At 31.6% G+C, this 19,567-nt stretch overlaps 1 protein-coding gene across 1 annotated transcript; it reads left to right on the top strand.

Annotated features, from left to right (window-relative positions):
* The first annotated feature begins 17,632 nt into the window (after window positions 1–17,632).
* Window positions 17,633–19,252, top strand: LOC131078510 (cytochrome P450 94B3). Its single transcript, XM_058016232.2, has one exon. It carries the CDS (start codon window positions 17,648–17,650, stop codon window positions 19,115–19,117), a length of 1,470 nt encoding a protein of 489 aa, XP_057872215.2. The 5' UTR covers window positions 17,633–17,647; the 3' UTR covers window positions 19,118–19,252.
* The last annotated feature ends 315 nt before the right edge of the window (window positions 19,253–19,567 follow it).

Raw genomic sequence — 19,567 nt, forward strand, 5'->3', positions numbered from 1 at the left:
GTTCAAACCCAAGTAGGTCCAAAGTAGAAGAGGATTCCTTAGGAGAAAGTTGAGAGAAGGTATACAACCCAACTTGGTGAAATGATCTTCCCAAGGCTACTATATTATTTTTGTGCAATTCTGTGATCTCAACTATATTGAGAGAAAAATCATGAACATTCATGCCCTTCTCTAATGAGTAACTTGAGATATAGAAAAGAGACTACTTGAAATCCAAGGTACACTTAGAACATCTGTGAATGATCCTTCAACCTCAACAAACCCTCTCCCTACAATTATTGTTGGAGTACCATTACCGAAGATAATAGTAGACATGCTGTTAGGTTCTTGGATGAGAAGTCAACTTGTAAAGGTCCCATATAGTGTGAAGCGCCTGAGTCAATAATTTAGGATGGAGTTGATGAATGTGCCATTACAACTAGTACCCTTTCCTTACATTTCTATTTACCTTTTCCCCTTTCCTTTGTATGTGCTTGGGTTGATGAGGACTCTTTGATGTATTTAGGAACCCCTATATTCTTCTCCTTAAGAATATGTGAGAGGTGATCAACATACTTTTGTATATATTTGTGCTTGTCATGCCCAAGTCTCTTACAATAGGCTCACTTAGCTCTTTGTTTCTTAGATTTTGCTTGATTTGAAGAGATTTTAGTCTTGGGTTTTAAGTGCTCAATTTTTTGTTCTTTGTCAATCTCTTTGTCCTTTTTATTGTGTTACTTCTTTGCTTGGTTTGAACCCTATTATTTCTTATTCTTAGTAATAAGGTCTTGATGTTTTATAGAATTCAATGTCCCCATTTGAATTAACTCATCTTGATCCCTAGTGAGGTCAACTAAGAAAGTCATCTAAAGTGGACATTTTTCAACAATACCCATAGCACTTTTGGTGGAGTCGAAAGTTGAAACAAACATTGAGCAATTAGGACATAGAATAGAGAGGATAGAAAGAGCCGATTGATTAAATTTTTCATCTATTCCTAATTCCTTAAGTTGTAAGCTTAGTGATTCGAATTTAGTGAAGAATTCTTGTAATGTATGAAAAGAAGTGGGGATCAAACTAATGAGCTCATTCTCCAATTCGTGATTTCTCATTTTATCTTTCTTTCCAAACAATTTTTCTAAAGTTGTCCAAACTTGATTAGGAGTATTTAAAGCTTCAATATGGAATAGAGGTTCTAGAGACATCACTAGATACAAGAAGCCAAAATCTTAATCACACTTATTGATCCACTTAACTTTAGCACTAAAATCAATAGGTTCTTTTTCAATCCCCATTGTTACTCTATATAACCCCTTGTTCTTTAGTATTAGTTGAAATTTAGTTTTCAATGAATGGTAGTTAAATGGAGTTAGAAGAGGAACTGAAACATTTGAATCCATGCTTTATTTGATTGTCTAATAGATAAGACATAGTTCAAAAAAATATATCACCCAATTTTAAATTGCCAATTCAAAGTAAATGTCTATTTAATTTTTTACCTCTATGACTAAAATTGTATTACAAAATATTTTAGTATGCATTTGCACAAGTTACAAATGAATTTGTTTTGCAAATTTAGGTAAATTCAAGCCCCCGTGAGGTAGACGGAACCAAGGGTTGAGCTCAGTTTGAGGCCGCCTTTAGAAAATGTACAGTGAGCACCAAAGTTGACGCCACAGGGATGCCAAGATGCACGTGCCAAAATTATTTGCAGCTCACCAACTTTCCACCAACTCACGTAAATGTGAGTCGACTAGGTCACCAATATGAAAGGTCGACTAAACTTTATTTTGAAAGTAGTCGCCATAGTAGAGGCGACATGACAAGGCTAGATTTGCAAAGGATTGGCCATATTACTATATAGATACCAGTTGATTTGACACACACAAAGGTTGTACAAATCATATTTTATTGAATATATACCAGTTGATTTGACACACACAAAGGTTGTACAAATCATATTTTATTGAATTTTAATGCAAATGGATTCGATTTAAGTAAATTTCAACAAATTGATTGTAAATAAATGTAAAATTGTAGACAATTTTACATCTTTTAAGAAAATTAGATAAAGTAACTAAAATACAAACATAAAATGAAAGATGATTGAAAAGTATCTGTATAAATTGAAGGTCGAATCAGAATGAATCGAACTTCACTCAATAATAGTGTAGACATAGGGCAATTTGAAAACTTTGTATTGATTAGCTTTGATTTGATTGATTCAAGCTGAATAAGTCAAGTTTTGTAGAGTTTTGCATATACTACCTTCAATTCAGAGTCTAAATGCCAACCATCACCTTCAATTTGATGTTACAACTCACACGCAACTAGAATGCATTTCATTCGCTTAAACCTAAGCTCTGATACCATATCAAAATTAGCTAGGAAACAATAACACAAGTGAATGTTTAAATGAAAGGAAATAATAAACAAATGAAGATATGATTAATTGAGCAAAAGAAAGGTTCACATATATGAAATTGAGTGATGAAATTCCTCAAATGGAGGGAATTCAAAGATTCAAATTCTTAATACTTGAGAGAAGACTACCTAAGAGATAACTATAACTCCCTACATTCTGACAAAAAATAGTTGTAGATTTTTCATCTCGTATCTAGATTCTCTCATTTAATTTTTTTTCTTTAAATGCCATTGACCCCTTAAATTCTTTTTTTCTTCTCTCTTCGCAAGTACCCAATTTCCCTATTGCTTATTTGCACTAACTTGCATCACAATACACTCATAGACTAGTAGGAAAGGTTCCACGATACCAATGTAATATCCCTTTCTAAAATCTTAATGAAAAAATAGATTTAAAACATGAAAACAAAATAATATAAGAAAAAAATTCACCAAATTATATTCAGATTATTATAATTACTTATACTCAAACAACAAAAATAACACTTGCACAAATGATTCAAACTCCAAAAAGTAACTTGTATTGAAGTAAATATTCTTAAAATCCTAAGTAAATCAAACAGCTAGATATAATATTACACTTATGATGAAAACTATCCTAAATGACATGAAATATTTACACACTTAAAAATTGAAGGGTATTCATAAATAATGGTGTAAGTGGTGAGCAAGAAACATTGTCTCAATTGAAAAATTAGAGCGATATTAGTGAACCTATTGAAATGGAAAGAAAATTTTGGTAGAGTAATAATATCTCACAACTTTGTGGAATAATTGTTTTAATGAATTATATCACAATTTCAGATATTTAGCAAATATAATTTTCTTCAATAAAAATTAATATAATTTTCTTCAATAAAAATTACTAATGCCAAAGATGGAAAAATTTACTTAATCTTATATTCAACATAACCACCCTACCTTAGTCAATAGCTAACATTGAAAAGGTCAGTAGTCATTATTTTAGAGATAGATGTGCGAGTAGAATACACTTCCCACATGTACAAGGGAATGCTATTTATTATAAGGGAATGATAATCATTAAAAAAAACATTATTATTATGTAAATGGTTGTGCATTTATGAGATTTTCTATGAACTATTTAAGTATCACTTTGCTAACATTTTGAGCTCTCATTTGGTTATTATTTTTCATCCCTAATGTTCTAGGTTTTACTTTAGATGCTATAGATATTTTTGGGATATTTTTGGGTTGATGGTTGGTGGAGGTAATTGTAGGGATCCTCTTCATAATGGAAGAGTATTTGATATTTTGTTAAGAAAATACTTTAACTATTTTCATCTCGACAGACTTAAGGTGATAAAGGATATATTAGGCTTAAACAAGTTAAATGATAATAATTTAGTGTGAGGTCAATATGTTGCATATTGTAATAATTTAAGTGAAAGCTTAAGATCCCATTGTCAAATTTAGAGCTTAGGAAAAGTCATAAAAAAATGCTTATTAGTTTGGTAGAGAGGAGACAAAAGACCAAGAGGAGATTGTGACAATTCAATAAGATCTGTGTCATGGTGGACACACAAAGGGAATAAAATTCAAAAGGAAGTAGACATTAGGGCCATGAATAATATTTTTTAAGTGTTAATAGTGCATGTTTGGGTGCTAGATACATATTGTAAGGATATCAGTTTGGTAATGAAGAACATTGTACTTTCTCATCACTAAGAAATTTTAGAGCTTCCCAATAGCTATATGACATCCAAAATTGGAGGATGATTGTATTATAAGAGCGGTAAGGTACACAAAAATAATTAATGGTATTAAGTTTAATAGGCTTGAAAGCATAATTTGTGTTGTGGTGCTAATGTTGGAGAAGATAACAACTTTTGGCAATAGAGTTTATAGTTGTGCCTATGATCAATGGAATATGGTTCCTCTAGGTGTAGTAATGCATCAATGGGGTGTCACTAAATTGTTCTAGTGTCTATGTGAGAGTGGGTGTTTCTTCTAGTTAAATTTTTAAGTATTATGCTTAAGCTTTCATCTTTATGGTCTATATAGAAAATACACATCTTGACATGTATATTAAAATCTTTATGACCATGCCCAATGTTTGGGTTGTTTATGAAATTTTTGTTAGTTGTATAGTGTATATTTTTTGGTACTAGTTAGGATGGAGTCCATTTAGAACCCTTATATTTAATCTAAGAAAATTTGAGTATGAAAAATATTAATAAGTCAATACCCAAATTCACTTTTGATCAAAAAAATTATACAAAAATTGATGTTTTCATAAACTGATGAAACAGAGAAAAACATTGTATTTTGGAGAAGTTCAAGAATCCTTCTACTAAAGTGAAAATTTTTATGATTTTTTGTTGGAATGAATTGTTCGAATTGTGAGAAATATTTATTAAAATAATTAAGATTGAAATACGCACTTGGGCAAGCCCAATTTTGAGCATTGAACTATAGGTGGTCTTTTCCACACCACCTCTGCCTCCCACAAGTATTATGAAGGATATAGTTAGGCAAGATAGTATAAACTTTATTATGTCTGAGTATAATCAACACAAGTCCTTGTGCTTTCTAGATTTAGCCTGTGAACAAATTATGTCCATCAAAAAATCTAAATGTCAATAATGATATTCAACTCGATAGAGTAAAACCCTAAATTGACAAAAAATTTACAAACTATACCAAAGTTATTAACTTTTTGAAATTATAAGAAATAGATTAAACTATACAACAAATAGATAAATATCATTTCCATTTCAAACCATCACTCATAAACTAAAATTATACAAAAACTCACTATATTATACATAAAGCTGGTTAAGAAAAGGAAAAAATAATTCATTCATTTGATTTTAATTTAAACTATCTATAACTGTATATTATGTTATAGTGAAAAGATTTATCTACTTAGAACTTTAGTTTGTATTTGTCCTTTTGTGCATTGCTTTTTCCAACTACTTTATTTGTTATTTTTTTTTCCATTTGAGCTGCTTATAAGCACGTGCTCCAATATATAAAGATTTCCCTTTTAATGAGTGCGACTTGTAATAAAAAATATGGATCATCTATGATATATAATAATAATTATTTGATCTACCAAAAGTTCTAAAGTGTATTATTATTATTATTAGATAGACAATTTAATGGACAGACGGAAGACAGTTTTGAAGACTTTATTTTATTACATTAGACAAGTTCGTTATAAGACGAAAGACTTTTTTTTTAGGTTTGGAATTTTATTATTATTATATTAGATACACAAGTTGATTAGTAGACGGAAGACATATTTTCTTGACTTTTATTTAATACACATGGTGGAAAGTGTGTGTGTTTAAACTCCATTATAAAATCTTATATAATACAAAATATTGAGCCAAGTGTATTGTGTATTTATGATTAATTTCTTATTTTTAATGTTTAAATTCAATTATAAAATAAAAGGGCAGGTCCAAACTTAACACTTCATGATCATTTGTAGGCCATTAGGTGGTCAATATACTTCTTAGTATTTATTCACTAAAATGAGACATGAATAAGCCAAAAGTATTATTATATGTATGTGTATTGTATTTAATGATTTTATTTGGAAAATTTGAGATATAATATTTGGAAATATTTGTCTCTTCTCATAAATTATTTTTTATTTATTTAAAATCTTAGTATCTTAGTAAGGAATATTTTATGTCAAATTCATCACAATATACAAGTTTATATTTTCTTTATGTACGCATGACATTAAGGTAATCTAGTTATATCTTTCTTAAGAGAAGATTAATACATACATTGAGGGATTTGAATGACGATTTTTCTTTTTTCGTCTAGTTTTATAAGTCGTATTTCTTTGATTTGTATATTGTAAATTTGTATTATGCTTTCTAAATTTGTTCAACTTAAAGATGGAAAAAGCAACGGGCCCATCCAATTAGCTTCGATCTCATTTTTTAAACACTAGAAAATAATTGTTAACAAAAACTGATCTACGAGATGTCCAACTACCTTGTTTGGAAAAATTATAATTACAAAATATATAAATTGAATTGTAGTGCTATTGTTTCCTACAACTTGAAAGTCTTAGTTGCATCTTTGAATTTATGTAAAATAGGAATATAGCACACAAAAAGTACTATAATGATCAATACAAATTCTAAAGGTTGAGATAAAAACAAACTAAATGAACCATGAACTAAAAACTGAAATTTTTTCTCTCATAAAGCATCTTTTAAAGTATTACATAAATTGGTGATCTTTTTCGTATTATTAAAAAATATATGTATGCTTGCATGTTTTAGATGTATAAACTTTAATCAATTCAATAACAAAAATATTAAATTATTCTAATTCTAATTATATATAATTTATGACATAACAACAAATAAGATTGCTAAAAGATTGCCATTTGCTAATAAATGCTTCATCTATCTTGAGATGCTCTTCCTTAATGGGTTTTACAACATATACCTAAATGCAATAAACATGTAGATATTAACTTTTGAAGGAATTCCAACATAAAGAAAAAGAGTATAAAATTAGACATAGGCTCATAGCAAAAAAAATAAAAATCAAGATTTTGGATTAAAATCATTTAAACCTTTAGAATCTAGTGCACCAAAAAAGGAGTCCAAGTTTAAAATTTAAGAATAGCAAATATCAAATAATTATATATAGAGTGAAAGAAAACAAATTATTTTTAAATACTTTCTACATTTTAATATAATGAGGAGAGTATTGTGTAAATTCTAAAATCTTTATAACTACAAAAAGTACAAAAATATATGAACATAAAATAAGAAATATCATAACACAAGTGTACATGAGAAAATCCCTTATGAAGAAAAAAATTACACTCCAAAGTAACCGAATATATTATTTAGTAAATCAAAGGAATAAAATACACTTGTATAGAAATCTATTATAGTAGTATAACTAACATATTAAATTAGAGTTTCGGGTCCCTTAAAACCTGATTTTCCTTAATAAAAAACATATTAAATTAGAGTAAATCAATAGCATAAAAGTACCTACAAATCAGCCATAAAAAATCTAACACCAAGCACCAATAAATATATAAAAATTACAAATAGGAAACCATGAGAGCTGCGGTTCCCAAATGCATGGGTTAGAATTCTAATACTCCTCTTTGGTCTTTGTCTTACTGACTATTATTAGCATATCCTTACATAACTTACAATGTCATAACTTGTTATATTTGATCACCAAAACTTGGGTGACCTAAGTTTTCCTCATTCAAAAATTAAAATATGCTACATGAAAAGCATACCAAATTTTTATAATGCAAGTCGAGATTCCAATGTAACCTCCCTAGATTACATTCTCTTATGCCCCATATAATCTATTATATGTAACTCTCTTCATGATGACCTTACACATACTACAAGATGTTGAAACATGACTAAACTATACCACCACAAGTAGGAAGTCAATATTCTCACGAAAATAAAAATAAAAATATGCTACATGAAAAGCATACCAAATTGTTATAATGCAAGTCGAGATTCCAATGTAACCTCCCTAGATTACATTCTCGTAAATGTAAGTGGGTTACGGGTCCCTTAAAACCCGATTTTCCTTAATAAAAAACATATTAAATTAGAGTAAATCCATAGCATAAAAGTACCTACAAATCAACCATACAAAATCCAACACCAAGCACCAATAAATATATAAAAATTACAAATAGGAAATCATGAGAGCTGCGGTTCCCAAATGCATGGGTTAGAATTCTAATACTCCTCTTTGGTCTTTGTCTTACTGACTATTTTTAGCATATCCTTACACAACTTACAATGTCATAACTTGTTATATTTGATCACCAAAACTTGGGTGACCTAAGTTTTCGTCATTCAAAAATTAAAATATGCTACATGAAAAGCATACCAAATTGTTATAATGCAAGTCAAGATTCCAATGTAACCTCCCTAGATTACATTCTCTTATGCCCCATAGAATATGTTATATGTAACTCTCTTCATGATGACCTTACACATACTACAAGATGTTGAAACATGACTAAACTATACCACCACAAGTAGGAAGTCAATATTCTCACTAAAATAAAAAACAATTAAAAAAATCTTTTTGTAAGCCTCCAAGTGGGATGTCAATTCTCCATAAGAAGATAAAATCACTAGAAAAAATGGCAAGTGCATAAAAAATGTATTCAAATGATCATTAGGAAGGAAAGGTTGAGGCACATTTTCCTAATAGTATCCCACTTGTTCAACAACTTGAAAGTGTAAAAAGGAAACCTGCCAACACTAAAATCCAACTGTTAGGAGTTAATAGGCTCAAAAACTCACTATACTATATAAACTTTCTACACTATAAAAATCTATATATGCACATAGTATTTATCTAATAATATACAACATTTATAAAAGTGTCAACCTTCTCCAACATCTCCCTCCCCTCCTCTACCATGTCATGAATAAATGGTACTGGACATTTATGCAAAAATATGGGAGACCAAAAAATGGCTACACCACTTTTTGGTCCTATACAAGACATAAAATGAGTATATTACAATGAAATCATGTTTCCAAGAAGCAAAAATACATCACTTTCTCTTCCCACATTTCTCTTATATAACATGCTCACATTTCCAAGATTGAGGCTGAAGAGAAAGGATGAGAAATGGGTAGAGAGAGAGGAAGAGGTAAAGAGATAGAGAGATGGAGATAGGGAATGAGAAATAAGGAGTTCATATGTATATGATGAGAAAGAGATATGGAGATAAATTGATACATAGGGAGAGAGAGGGATAAAAATATAGATATTAGAGAGAAAAAGTAGAGAGATATAAAAAAATGGAGTGCTATGGATAGAAAGACAAGACAAATATAACTTGGAAAATATAGAGGGAATTGAAAGGGAGAGAGATAGGTAGAGAGAGAGAGAGGAAGAGATGTATAGAGAGAGAGAAAGAGATAGGGATAGAAAGAGGGATATATATATATATAGGGGAAGGCAAAGAGAGATATATTGTATCCTTTTGATAACATCATTCATATCTATGTTCAATTGATTAGATTGATTGTTTTGATCAATTTGATCAAATTTATCTAATTTTTTCTTAAGATTAAAATTTATATATAAATGGATAATATCTATAGGGAGATACAGTTTGTTATGAAATAACATGAACAATATGAATATAATAGGAAATATGTTGTAAATACTTGATAATAATATGCCACTTCCAAGGGGCAACCTCCTAATCCACTTTGAGGGGGATACCTTTAATAGTCTTCAATAACAACTCAATACTCAACATGATGATAATAACTAAGCTATACCTCCTATATATAGCATAGTTATGCCTTGGATACCACCTAGGCCAACTTAGATACCATAATATAACTTCTATGGCAACCTAAATACATATATATATGATTATAATAATGATTACGTAGCTTTTATTTAAGATTTAAGACAACCACAAGTTGACTACTCATAATAAATACACATTGTAGGGTTAGGGGCATGCCATTTCCCCCTCTTTACAAAAGAATTATTCTCAATGCTAACCTTTTCTTTTTCTTCTTCAAATTTATATACTTTCTCAATCAGATTCATAGATTTTGAAGGAGGAGGTTGCGATCTCAATTTACAGATTTTGTGGATAAGGATGAGAATGAATGGAGTGGAAGAGGATGAGATGCCTATTATTAGCTAGCTGACTTGATTTATTGACTTAATTAATTTTATTTATTTATTTGCTTGATCAATTAACTGTTTGAATTTTTAAAATTCCTTTCTATAGGTTTCTTGTTCATTTTGAGAGAAATTTGTCAAAATGTTTTGATTTGATTTGATTTCATAGTTTATTAAATTATTTTTTGGATGGTTGAGTAAAAAAAAGAAAATAAAAAATTATAAATAATGTAATTATTTAAATTAATTAAATAATGTAATTATTTAAATTAATTAAATAATGATAATCATTTAATTAATTTAAATTTAATTAAATAAAATTATTTAATATAGTGGGTTAATTAACCATAGGTGATTGTTAGGTGTGAGGATATGATTAGCAAAATTTAAGTGTCTACAATGAACACTAGGAAACTCCTAATGGCAGGTGCGTTGGAAAGGCACTAAGCAAGAAAAAGTAGTGATGTAGATTATGTTGAGATTCAACATGTCTAGAGGCTAAAAAAAAGGAGTATCGAGGGAAATAGGAAGAAGATGAGGATCCTTTGATGATGTCAAGACTACATGAAACCTTTTAAGGTTCCTATTGTCCAAGTCTTGGGGAGGGATATAAGGGTCACAAAAGGGAGATTCATAAGGGGAGAAAGAGGAGGAGGAAAATAATTAGGAACTAGTTGGATAGTAGGGGACACTTACGATTAGGATCCAAGAAAGTAGCACACTTGTTTTACTATGACATGATAGACATGATAATGGAACCCATGAAATATATCATAAGTTAATTTTTCCTAGTGTGTCTTTTTAATTAATTGGGCAAGGGGAAGGTCTTTCACCATAAGTTTATTTCTTTTCTCTATCTCATGAACAAGAGGAGGGACGAAATAAACCATTGGAGGTTGGGATCTCTAATATGGGATCATGAAGTGGATCATTCACAATAGGTCACTTTCCTCTTACTATTGATGAGGTAGGTAGAGAAATAGGAGAAACCATTGGAAAGTGAGGTAGTATGGGTGCATAAGAAAATTCTTGCACCATGGGACATTTTCCCCTATATTGCTAAAGAATAAGGCAAGAGAAATGAATCAACCATATAAGGGTGAAAATTGCGGGGGGGGGAATTTATGTGATAGTGGTGGCTTTCATCATATGGATTTAGAGGTGGGGAAGGAATTCAAAATTCATACCACCATTGGAGGCTATGAGACTAGGAGAGGAATGAGAGGCATACCAATAAATATTGCTTTCATTTTACCACTAAAGAGGTGAATAAGACTAACCTATGAATTTTGGTAAGACAATTTATTGGATATAGCTAGTGAGGACATTTTAAAGATACCTTGAATTTTTAATATGAATTGAATGAGAAATTAACTTGGAGATAAAAAGGTTTTGTTAGGGATAGCCAAAAATAATCCAAAGTGAAGTTACCACATAATGAAAGTGGATGGAATCCACTATTGTGAACTATATGCTTGGCTCCATTATGATGAAAATTTAGGCGCTTAAGTACACATTAGACATGATTTATTGCATGGAAGTGATACAAAAGAAATCCATACTATAATCCAGAAAGATGAATCAACTGCAAGAATAGCATCTCCTATGCCCGAGTACAGTTTCGGTTAAGCTCAATATCAGAGGTGACTCAAATTCACATGGAAGTGAAGTTAGAGCTTGGGATGATGGAAAATGAAATGTCTAGGAATTCAGGTCATGCTCATATAGAGAGGGTAATTAAACCTATGGTGGGGAGAACTATGTCATCATGGGTTTGTATAAAGACTTATATTTCTCATAGTTATCTCTATATATAAATAATTCACATATAAGGGTTCCTTTGTAAAAAAATTAAACATGTTTCTAGGATCAACAAGTATTCTCTTGATGGATTTTTCATTGATATTAATATGAATGTGTAAAGGACCATTATAGATCTACCATTAGGAATGTGAGTGGGAGAGAAGGATATGGTAGGTTTGGTAATAAAACACTATCAAGATGATCAAGGACCCTACCATCCATAATCCCTACCATATCAAAGAAATAGGATGAAGACTTGTCATGATTTGACTCTATCATGGGAAAAGTATATACAAAGCTAATGAGTTTATAAGAGTGTTTAATAAAAGGACCTATATGAATCTATAATTTTTTATTTGAGTTTTACATTAATTTATACCTTCAATTTGTTCCGCTTGATGCATGGATGAGATTAAAGTCAACATGGTTGTACATAATGTGCCTTAATTATAGGCATTTCTTAGTGTTGTGAATGGGTACCGTATGAAATTAATAGAATGTCTTTGGGTCATAAAAAGGTGGAAAATATTTGTTGGTGCATAAAAAATGAATGTTAGTAAATTACACCATTTTTTTTCTTAAAGAGAAACTAAAGAATGGAATAGAGAGACTCAAACAATTTAGTGAATTATTTGCATCTCTATGACACAATAGTAGAGGAAACCAATGTAGATGGATTTCTTATAGTATAATGTTGAATAAGAATAACCTCTGAAAGCAATAGTGGGACCTTGTGAGGCAAGAGCCTCAAACTGGCTAACTAAATATGTGTAATGCTAAAGAGTTATATATAGATAAACAAAATATGGATACTTCATTAAATTAGTATCTTATCTCATATTAGATGTTGGAAGTTTCCAAAGAAAATCCACTACATGCCATAGTCTAAAAGTGCATATTATATTTGAAAAAATAAAGATTGATAATGGAATAATGTGAATGAAATTTTTATTTGCTACCTATCTAAAATGAACTTGGGCAATGAAATTGACTTAAGGTCTAATTTTTTCCTAAAAAATGTTGAAGAAATTGATTTACTAAATAATAATAAAAAAATGAACTGGGTGATTTGGAAGTGAGGAAAACCAATCCAATATGGTATCTCTAAGTTATCACATGAAGAATTTTTTTTGTGAAGCATTCTAGAAAATAAAATCATTACAAAACATAGTAAAGGTATACACATGCATATATAGGTGGCCCTTATTACTATATCTCTTAAGAACAAGATATTTCAAACCCTTTAGGAAAAGTAGCAAGAATCCACCTATCATATTTTTTTTCCTAATTAGTAAAAGTTAAATCAAGTTCAATTTAACCATTTTTCATAAATTTAGTTACAAAGGTGTAAATTGAGACATCACAAATAAAAAAATTGGAAATAAGTCATTATAACAACAATTATATGACCTTAATATTTTGAGAAGCTCATAAATGTAAAATAAAAGAATTTTAACTAGATAAAAGCATGATTTCATGACCAAAGAGGGACCAAAATAATGATATTAATGCATATAAGCTATACCTAGATTTATTTCTTACAAAAAAATTCCAATACAAATTATATCTTTTTAGAAAACTATTCTATGGGGATTGTAACTAAACAATTTAGAAGGGTATGATTCATAATTTCACATGACAAATATAGAATACAGTATTCTAAAATCAAGCTAAATCTATTATTCAAGTTAGAATTACAAATCTCTTATTCGTGAGATAATTTCTAAAAAGTATAGTAGAAATAAAAAATGGAAGGATCTTTTGGTTAAAGACAAGTTATGTTTTGTTGGGGCTTAGAAAGGAAACCCAAGGATAGTGGGGGCTAGCTATGCAATGAGATATACAAAAGGTAATTTTGTTTTGGGTGGCTGAAAAAAATTAGATAAGAAGATGTACTTGTTGAATCCAAATGATAAGATCTTGTAGATAAAAATAAAATAAAATAACATATGTGACATGCTATTAGATCTTAGAGATTAAAGGGGACTCACAAATAGTGTTAGTAGTGAGTAAGAAACATTGTCCTAGTTGGAAATTCAGGGCCATATTAGAGGAAAATGTGAAATAGAAACATAATTTTAATGGACTAATAGAAGCTCACTACTTTAAGGAGAAAACTAATTTAGAATATTATTTGAAAAATCATAATATTCAAAAAATATAAATAAATGATGTCAAGATTTGAGATAATTTACCCAATCTTACATTTAGCATGACTACGTCCTCTTTGAGTTAATAGATAGTATTGCAAAAGTTCATATTGTTTATAACTATTAGAAAATACTTTTTTAGTGATATATGTGTGAGTTAAAAGGAATTCCAACACAAATAATGGTAATTTTTTTCATTACAATCTTTGATTATTATTAAGTGTTGCATATTTGTGGAGTTTGCATGATTTTTTAAAGTATGGTAGTGGCAACTTTTTATACTATCATGTGGAGGTAGTTCTCGGGATCCTCTTCATCATGAAAGGGTTTCTAACTATCTCTTAAGAAAAATACTAAAATATTTGTACCCTTGCATTCTTGAGGTGATACATAAGTTTTAGATCCAAATGATTTAAATGCTAATAGCAGTGTAAGGTCAAGAGGGTCCATATTGGAATAATTTTAGTGAAATATTAAGATGGTAATATAGGATGTAGAGCTTATGGAGAGTCTTCAAGAATTTATTTTCAACATGGATGTGGAAGAATTAGAGAATCTAAAGGAGATGGTGATGCCTTGCCAAGATGTGTCATGGCGAATGCATATTTAGGAAAGACCACTCAAAATGAGTTAGATATTTTGGATATGAATGGAAAATCAAAGTGTTAATAAAACATGCAAATAAACAATGCTAGATGCATATTGTAAGGTTATAAATGTGGTAATGAAGTGCTCAGATGGTAGTTTCTTTCTACTAAGACATTTTAAGGATTACTAATGGGTATATAATACCAAAGCTAGAGGATGAGTATATCATAAGAGCATTGAGGTTTAGAAAAATAATCAAGGGTGTTCAGTTTAATTGACCTGAAAACATAATAGGGCTTGTTATGTCAATACTGGAGAAGATAGTAGTTTCTAGCAATGAAGTTGTAACATCATAAATTGCACCCCATGAAATTTCATGTCGCATAAGACCTTTGTTTCAGCAGAATTAAATTCAATGATCAAACTCTCATCCGATTAGCTTGCTTTTCCATCCGTTGTACTTATTTTTTTGACCATTTGGTATGGATTATGCATGGACATATGCACAACGTGAAGATGTCCATGTGTCATACACTCATCTTGTGAATATCCGCTATTGAAGGTGGTTGTTGGGATGTTACACTTACTAATTTTGGCAATTTAATGACTGTCTGGGCTCACACCAACGTTGGTATGACTTCTAGTCCCTTTAAACTTCCCCCTTTTCACATAATTTGGCTCTCTCTCTCTCACGTTCTCTCTAGCTCTTTGGTTGATTGGAATTTCTTTCTTGAACGTTCGTGTAGCTCTCTTGATCATTTAGACAATATACTAGTCCATCAACTTCCTCCATTATCGTGCATTGAAGGTCTTCCATCTTGGAGGTTGTTGCTACCTTCATCTTAGCAAGTTGTTGTGCTTCTTGTTTTTGATGGAGGTTAAATTTCTGGATTATCCCATTGTTCATTTTATTGTATTTATTTCAACTCATATATTCTATTTCATTGTTATTATTTCATTTCTACTATCATTTTTATCACCATCTTGTCTCTAGGATGTCTGTGGAGGTGGAAGCATCAAAATAGAGTATTGACTGAGGCAAACCTCTAAAAACAACTGCCCCAAACATTTAATCTTTTGCCTTATATGTGCAGGTTCTCTTGGAAGACGCCATTGTTTGGGTTGGAAGTTTCATATCATAGACTCTTCGTGAGTGTTTTCTTACTTTTCTTTGTCCTTTCAGTTACTTCCTTTTTTGTTCTATTACTCTCTTTCATTGCATGTTGTCATATTTAGTACACAATACGATTCTTTGGTTATTTTGCACCTTATGGTATGGACTTTTGTACATTGTCCATACAAGTCGTTTGTGCACCACACTCTTGTCCTCGACCTACGTATGCATTTTGGATAGAGAGTGTATGGAGTTGTCTAGGTGGTCACCATAAATTATGTTTTCGGCCTTTGTGGTCTAAATATTTTTATTTGCTAGCATATTACAGTTTACAGACACTTTTGTATTATAAGTGAGTAAACTCAGAGGTCGTAGTATCCCAAAGGTTTACTTGGAGTGGAGAGTTGGATTTCGAGTCCTTGTGGGATTTTACCACCCTTCGTGGAGGGTTCAATTTTCCTCCTCTATAGAAGTTTATAAAATCATTAGAGGATCTTTCCTCTAGAAAGAACAACAAGGCCTATAATGCTTATACTGGAGAAGATAGTAGTTTCTAGCAATAATGTCTATATAATAATTAGAAGATGTTTCCTCTAGAAAGCACAACAAAGCCTATAATGCTAATATTAGAGAATATAGTAGTTTCTAACAATGAGGTAGCTATATAATTATTAGAAAACATTTCCTCTAAATGTAAGAATGGATTGATAATGTGTTACTAAATTCTCTTACAGTCTATGTGAAAATACTTGCACTTTTATCTTAATTATCGAAGATTTATATAAAAAATACACATTTTGACATGTATGTTGTAAGGATAATGCCCATTTAATAAGACACATATTTTGTGATAGTAGTGAGGATAATGCCCCTTTTAATAAGACACTTGTATTCAACCTAAAAATGATTAGAATGACAAACGCAAATAAGCCATTCCAAATGCAAGCAAGAGAGTAAAAACTTCTTTGTATTTGGATTCAAGCAGCACCAATTCCGTGTGCTCTGTGCATCTAGGTTTCTGACTAAATTATTCTCCATTAAAAAATCTGAATGCAATTTGATGAAGAAAAAACCCTAAATTAACAACCATACTATTCAAATTTGTGCTGCTAATCAGCGTATAGTCCAACATAGAAAATAACTCTCTTCCAATGGTGTGACTTTTGATAAATCTAGAGCACCTGCGTGATGTATTTGTTCAACACTTGGATCCACCGAATGTGATTGACAGTTCGATTATCAAACAGACGTAAGACTTAAGACTTATTCTCTTAGACCTAAAAAAAAATGTTGGCACAGTTGCATCCAGAAACATATTTTTAGCAGACAAAAGACTTTTTCTCAATAGACTTCTATTAATACACGTGCTGGAAACTTCGAAGGGGCCCCTCTGAGTCTTCCTTTTTCTCAATAGACTTTTATTAATACACGTGCTGGAAACTTCGAAGGGGCCTCTCTGAGTCTTCTGAGCTTGTGCATAAATCCCATTGTCAAATCTTCCCTAATACCAAAAGATCAAGCAAAGCATATATGTTGATGTTCAACATTTGTCATTTTTAATGTCTAAATTCCATTAGACCAGGTCCCAAATTAGGTAGGTAGTTGTTGAATAAGAGCAAGATCGATGGAAGGCCACATCATATGCATCACCCTTGGAAAAACAGTGGAGGAGACTCCTGGATCTCTCATTAAAGTAATACATAAAGCAAGAACATAAGGAAAGTAAGCGCAGAAAAGAATTGAACACAATGTTTTGCCTCACATGTGATGAAAATACTTGAATGTCAAACAAATCGGTCACGAAATCACGTGGATTTGTAAATCTTTGGATCGATAATCTAAAAAGATAGCTGCTTTGCTCATGCTATATATAACAAGATACATCCTTTGGATCGATACCCTAATCGATAATCTAATAAGATAAGACTTTTTTTGAGCTATGGCGGGCATTGTAATCTTGTTCTTGGTGGTTCTAATATGTGTTTTGTTCTTCAAGTGGTGGAACTCTGATGATTTCTATGGACCCAAATCGTATCCTTTCATTGGGTGCATGATTTCCTTCTGGAAGAATCAAACCAGGCTGTGCGAATGGTACACAGAGCTGCTAAAAAATTCTCCCACGCAGACCATGACAATCCTGCGCCTGGGCACCACGAGAACAGTGGTGACGGCCAATCCAGAGAACGTAGAACACATTTTGAAGACCCGATTCGAGAATTATCCCAAAGGTAAGATCTTTAACGAGATTCTGAACGATCTGTTGGGCAATGGCATCTTCAACGCTGATGGAGAAGCGTGGAGAATCCAGAGAAAGATCGCGAGCTATGAATTCAATACAAAGTCTCTGCGGAACTTCATCGTGGATTGTGTGCAGTCAGAGACCACGGATCGTTTGGTGCCCGTGCTTGAGCAGGCTTGTCAAAGAGGGACTTTTCTTGATTTGCAAGATGTTCTGCGCAGATTTTCCTTCGACAACATCTGCAAAGTGGCCTTCGGGATGGACCCAAATTGTCTCGATCTGAGCCTTCCAAGATCGGAATTTGCGGACGCCATGGATCTTGCCTGCCAGCTAAGTTCCAAAAGAGCACGGTCTGTCATAAGTCTGGAGTGGAAAATCAAACGGGCTCTGAAAATTGGCTCGGAAAAAGAGCTCGCGGATGCAATCCGTGTCGTTCATGAGTTTGCAGGCGATGTTATTCACAGAAGAAATGCAGAATTAGATGTCTTTTCCCAACTCAAATCAGACCTGCTATCGAGATTTCTGCTGCTCACTGAAGAAAGCTTCGATGAGAAACATTTGCGAGATATTGTGGTGAGTTTCGTTCTTGCAGGCAGAGATACAACGGCTTCTTCTCTGACATGGTTTTTCTGGCTTCTTTCTTCACATCCTGATGTGGAGGAAAGGATTCTGAGGGAAGTGAGTGAAAAAAAGGAGGAATTGTTATCATTTGAGGAGATTAAAGGGATGCAATATCTTCATGCTGCGATTTGTGAGTCCATGAGATTATATCCTCCTGTTCGATTCGACTCAAAATTTGCTGTTGAAGATGACTGTCTTCCAGATGGGACTTTTGTGAAAAAGGGCAGCTGGGTGACTTACCATCCTTATGCCATGGGGAGAATGGAGAGCATTTGGGGCAAGGATTGCATGGAGTTTAAGCCTGAGAGATGGATTAAGGAGGGAGTTTTTGTTCCTGAGAGCCCATTTAAGTACGCTGTCTTTCAGGCTGGTCCTCGTGTCTGTTTGGGGAAAGAAATGGCTTTTATTCAGATGAAATATATCGCTGCTTCTGTGATTCGTGGGTTTCGATTTAGAGTTGATCCTCAGCACAGGGCAGACTCCATTCCCAGCTTGACTTCGACAATGAGGAATGGCCTGCCGGTTCAAGTCCAGAAACGAGCTTCATGATTGTGATGTCAAAGAAGATGTCTTTGATTTGACTGCAATCACTTTCAGTACCATTTGTCAATGTATATAATAGGTATACTTTATAATTTTTTCATGGTAACAAGTCATATGTCGATAACTCTCTCTTTATATATAGCGGATTGTAATAATTTGAATAAGGATAGATCTAAATCATAAGTCATATTTGGTTTATGGATTTAATTGTCAAATTCATTCATACCCTAAAATATGTAAAGTTTTGTTTAAATATTATTTGTTTAAATAGTAAATTTAATAATGTTATTTGCTTCATTGGTCAAGGTCAATTAGACACATTTGATTATATTTATTATTAATTGAAATTGAGATTATAATATGATTTTAAATTTTAATTTATTTATAAATTTGATCAAGTGTGCAACTTGAGTGTTGGATATATGTTGTTGTTCAATTGTCTTAATTTTATTAACT

This window comes from Cryptomeria japonica, chromosome 7 (genome assembly GCF_030272615.1).
Source record: "Cryptomeria japonica chromosome 7, Sugi_1.0, whole genome shotgun sequence".
NCBI classification, from domain to species: Eukaryota; Viridiplantae; Streptophyta; class Pinopsida; order Cupressales; family Cupressaceae; genus Cryptomeria; species Cryptomeria japonica.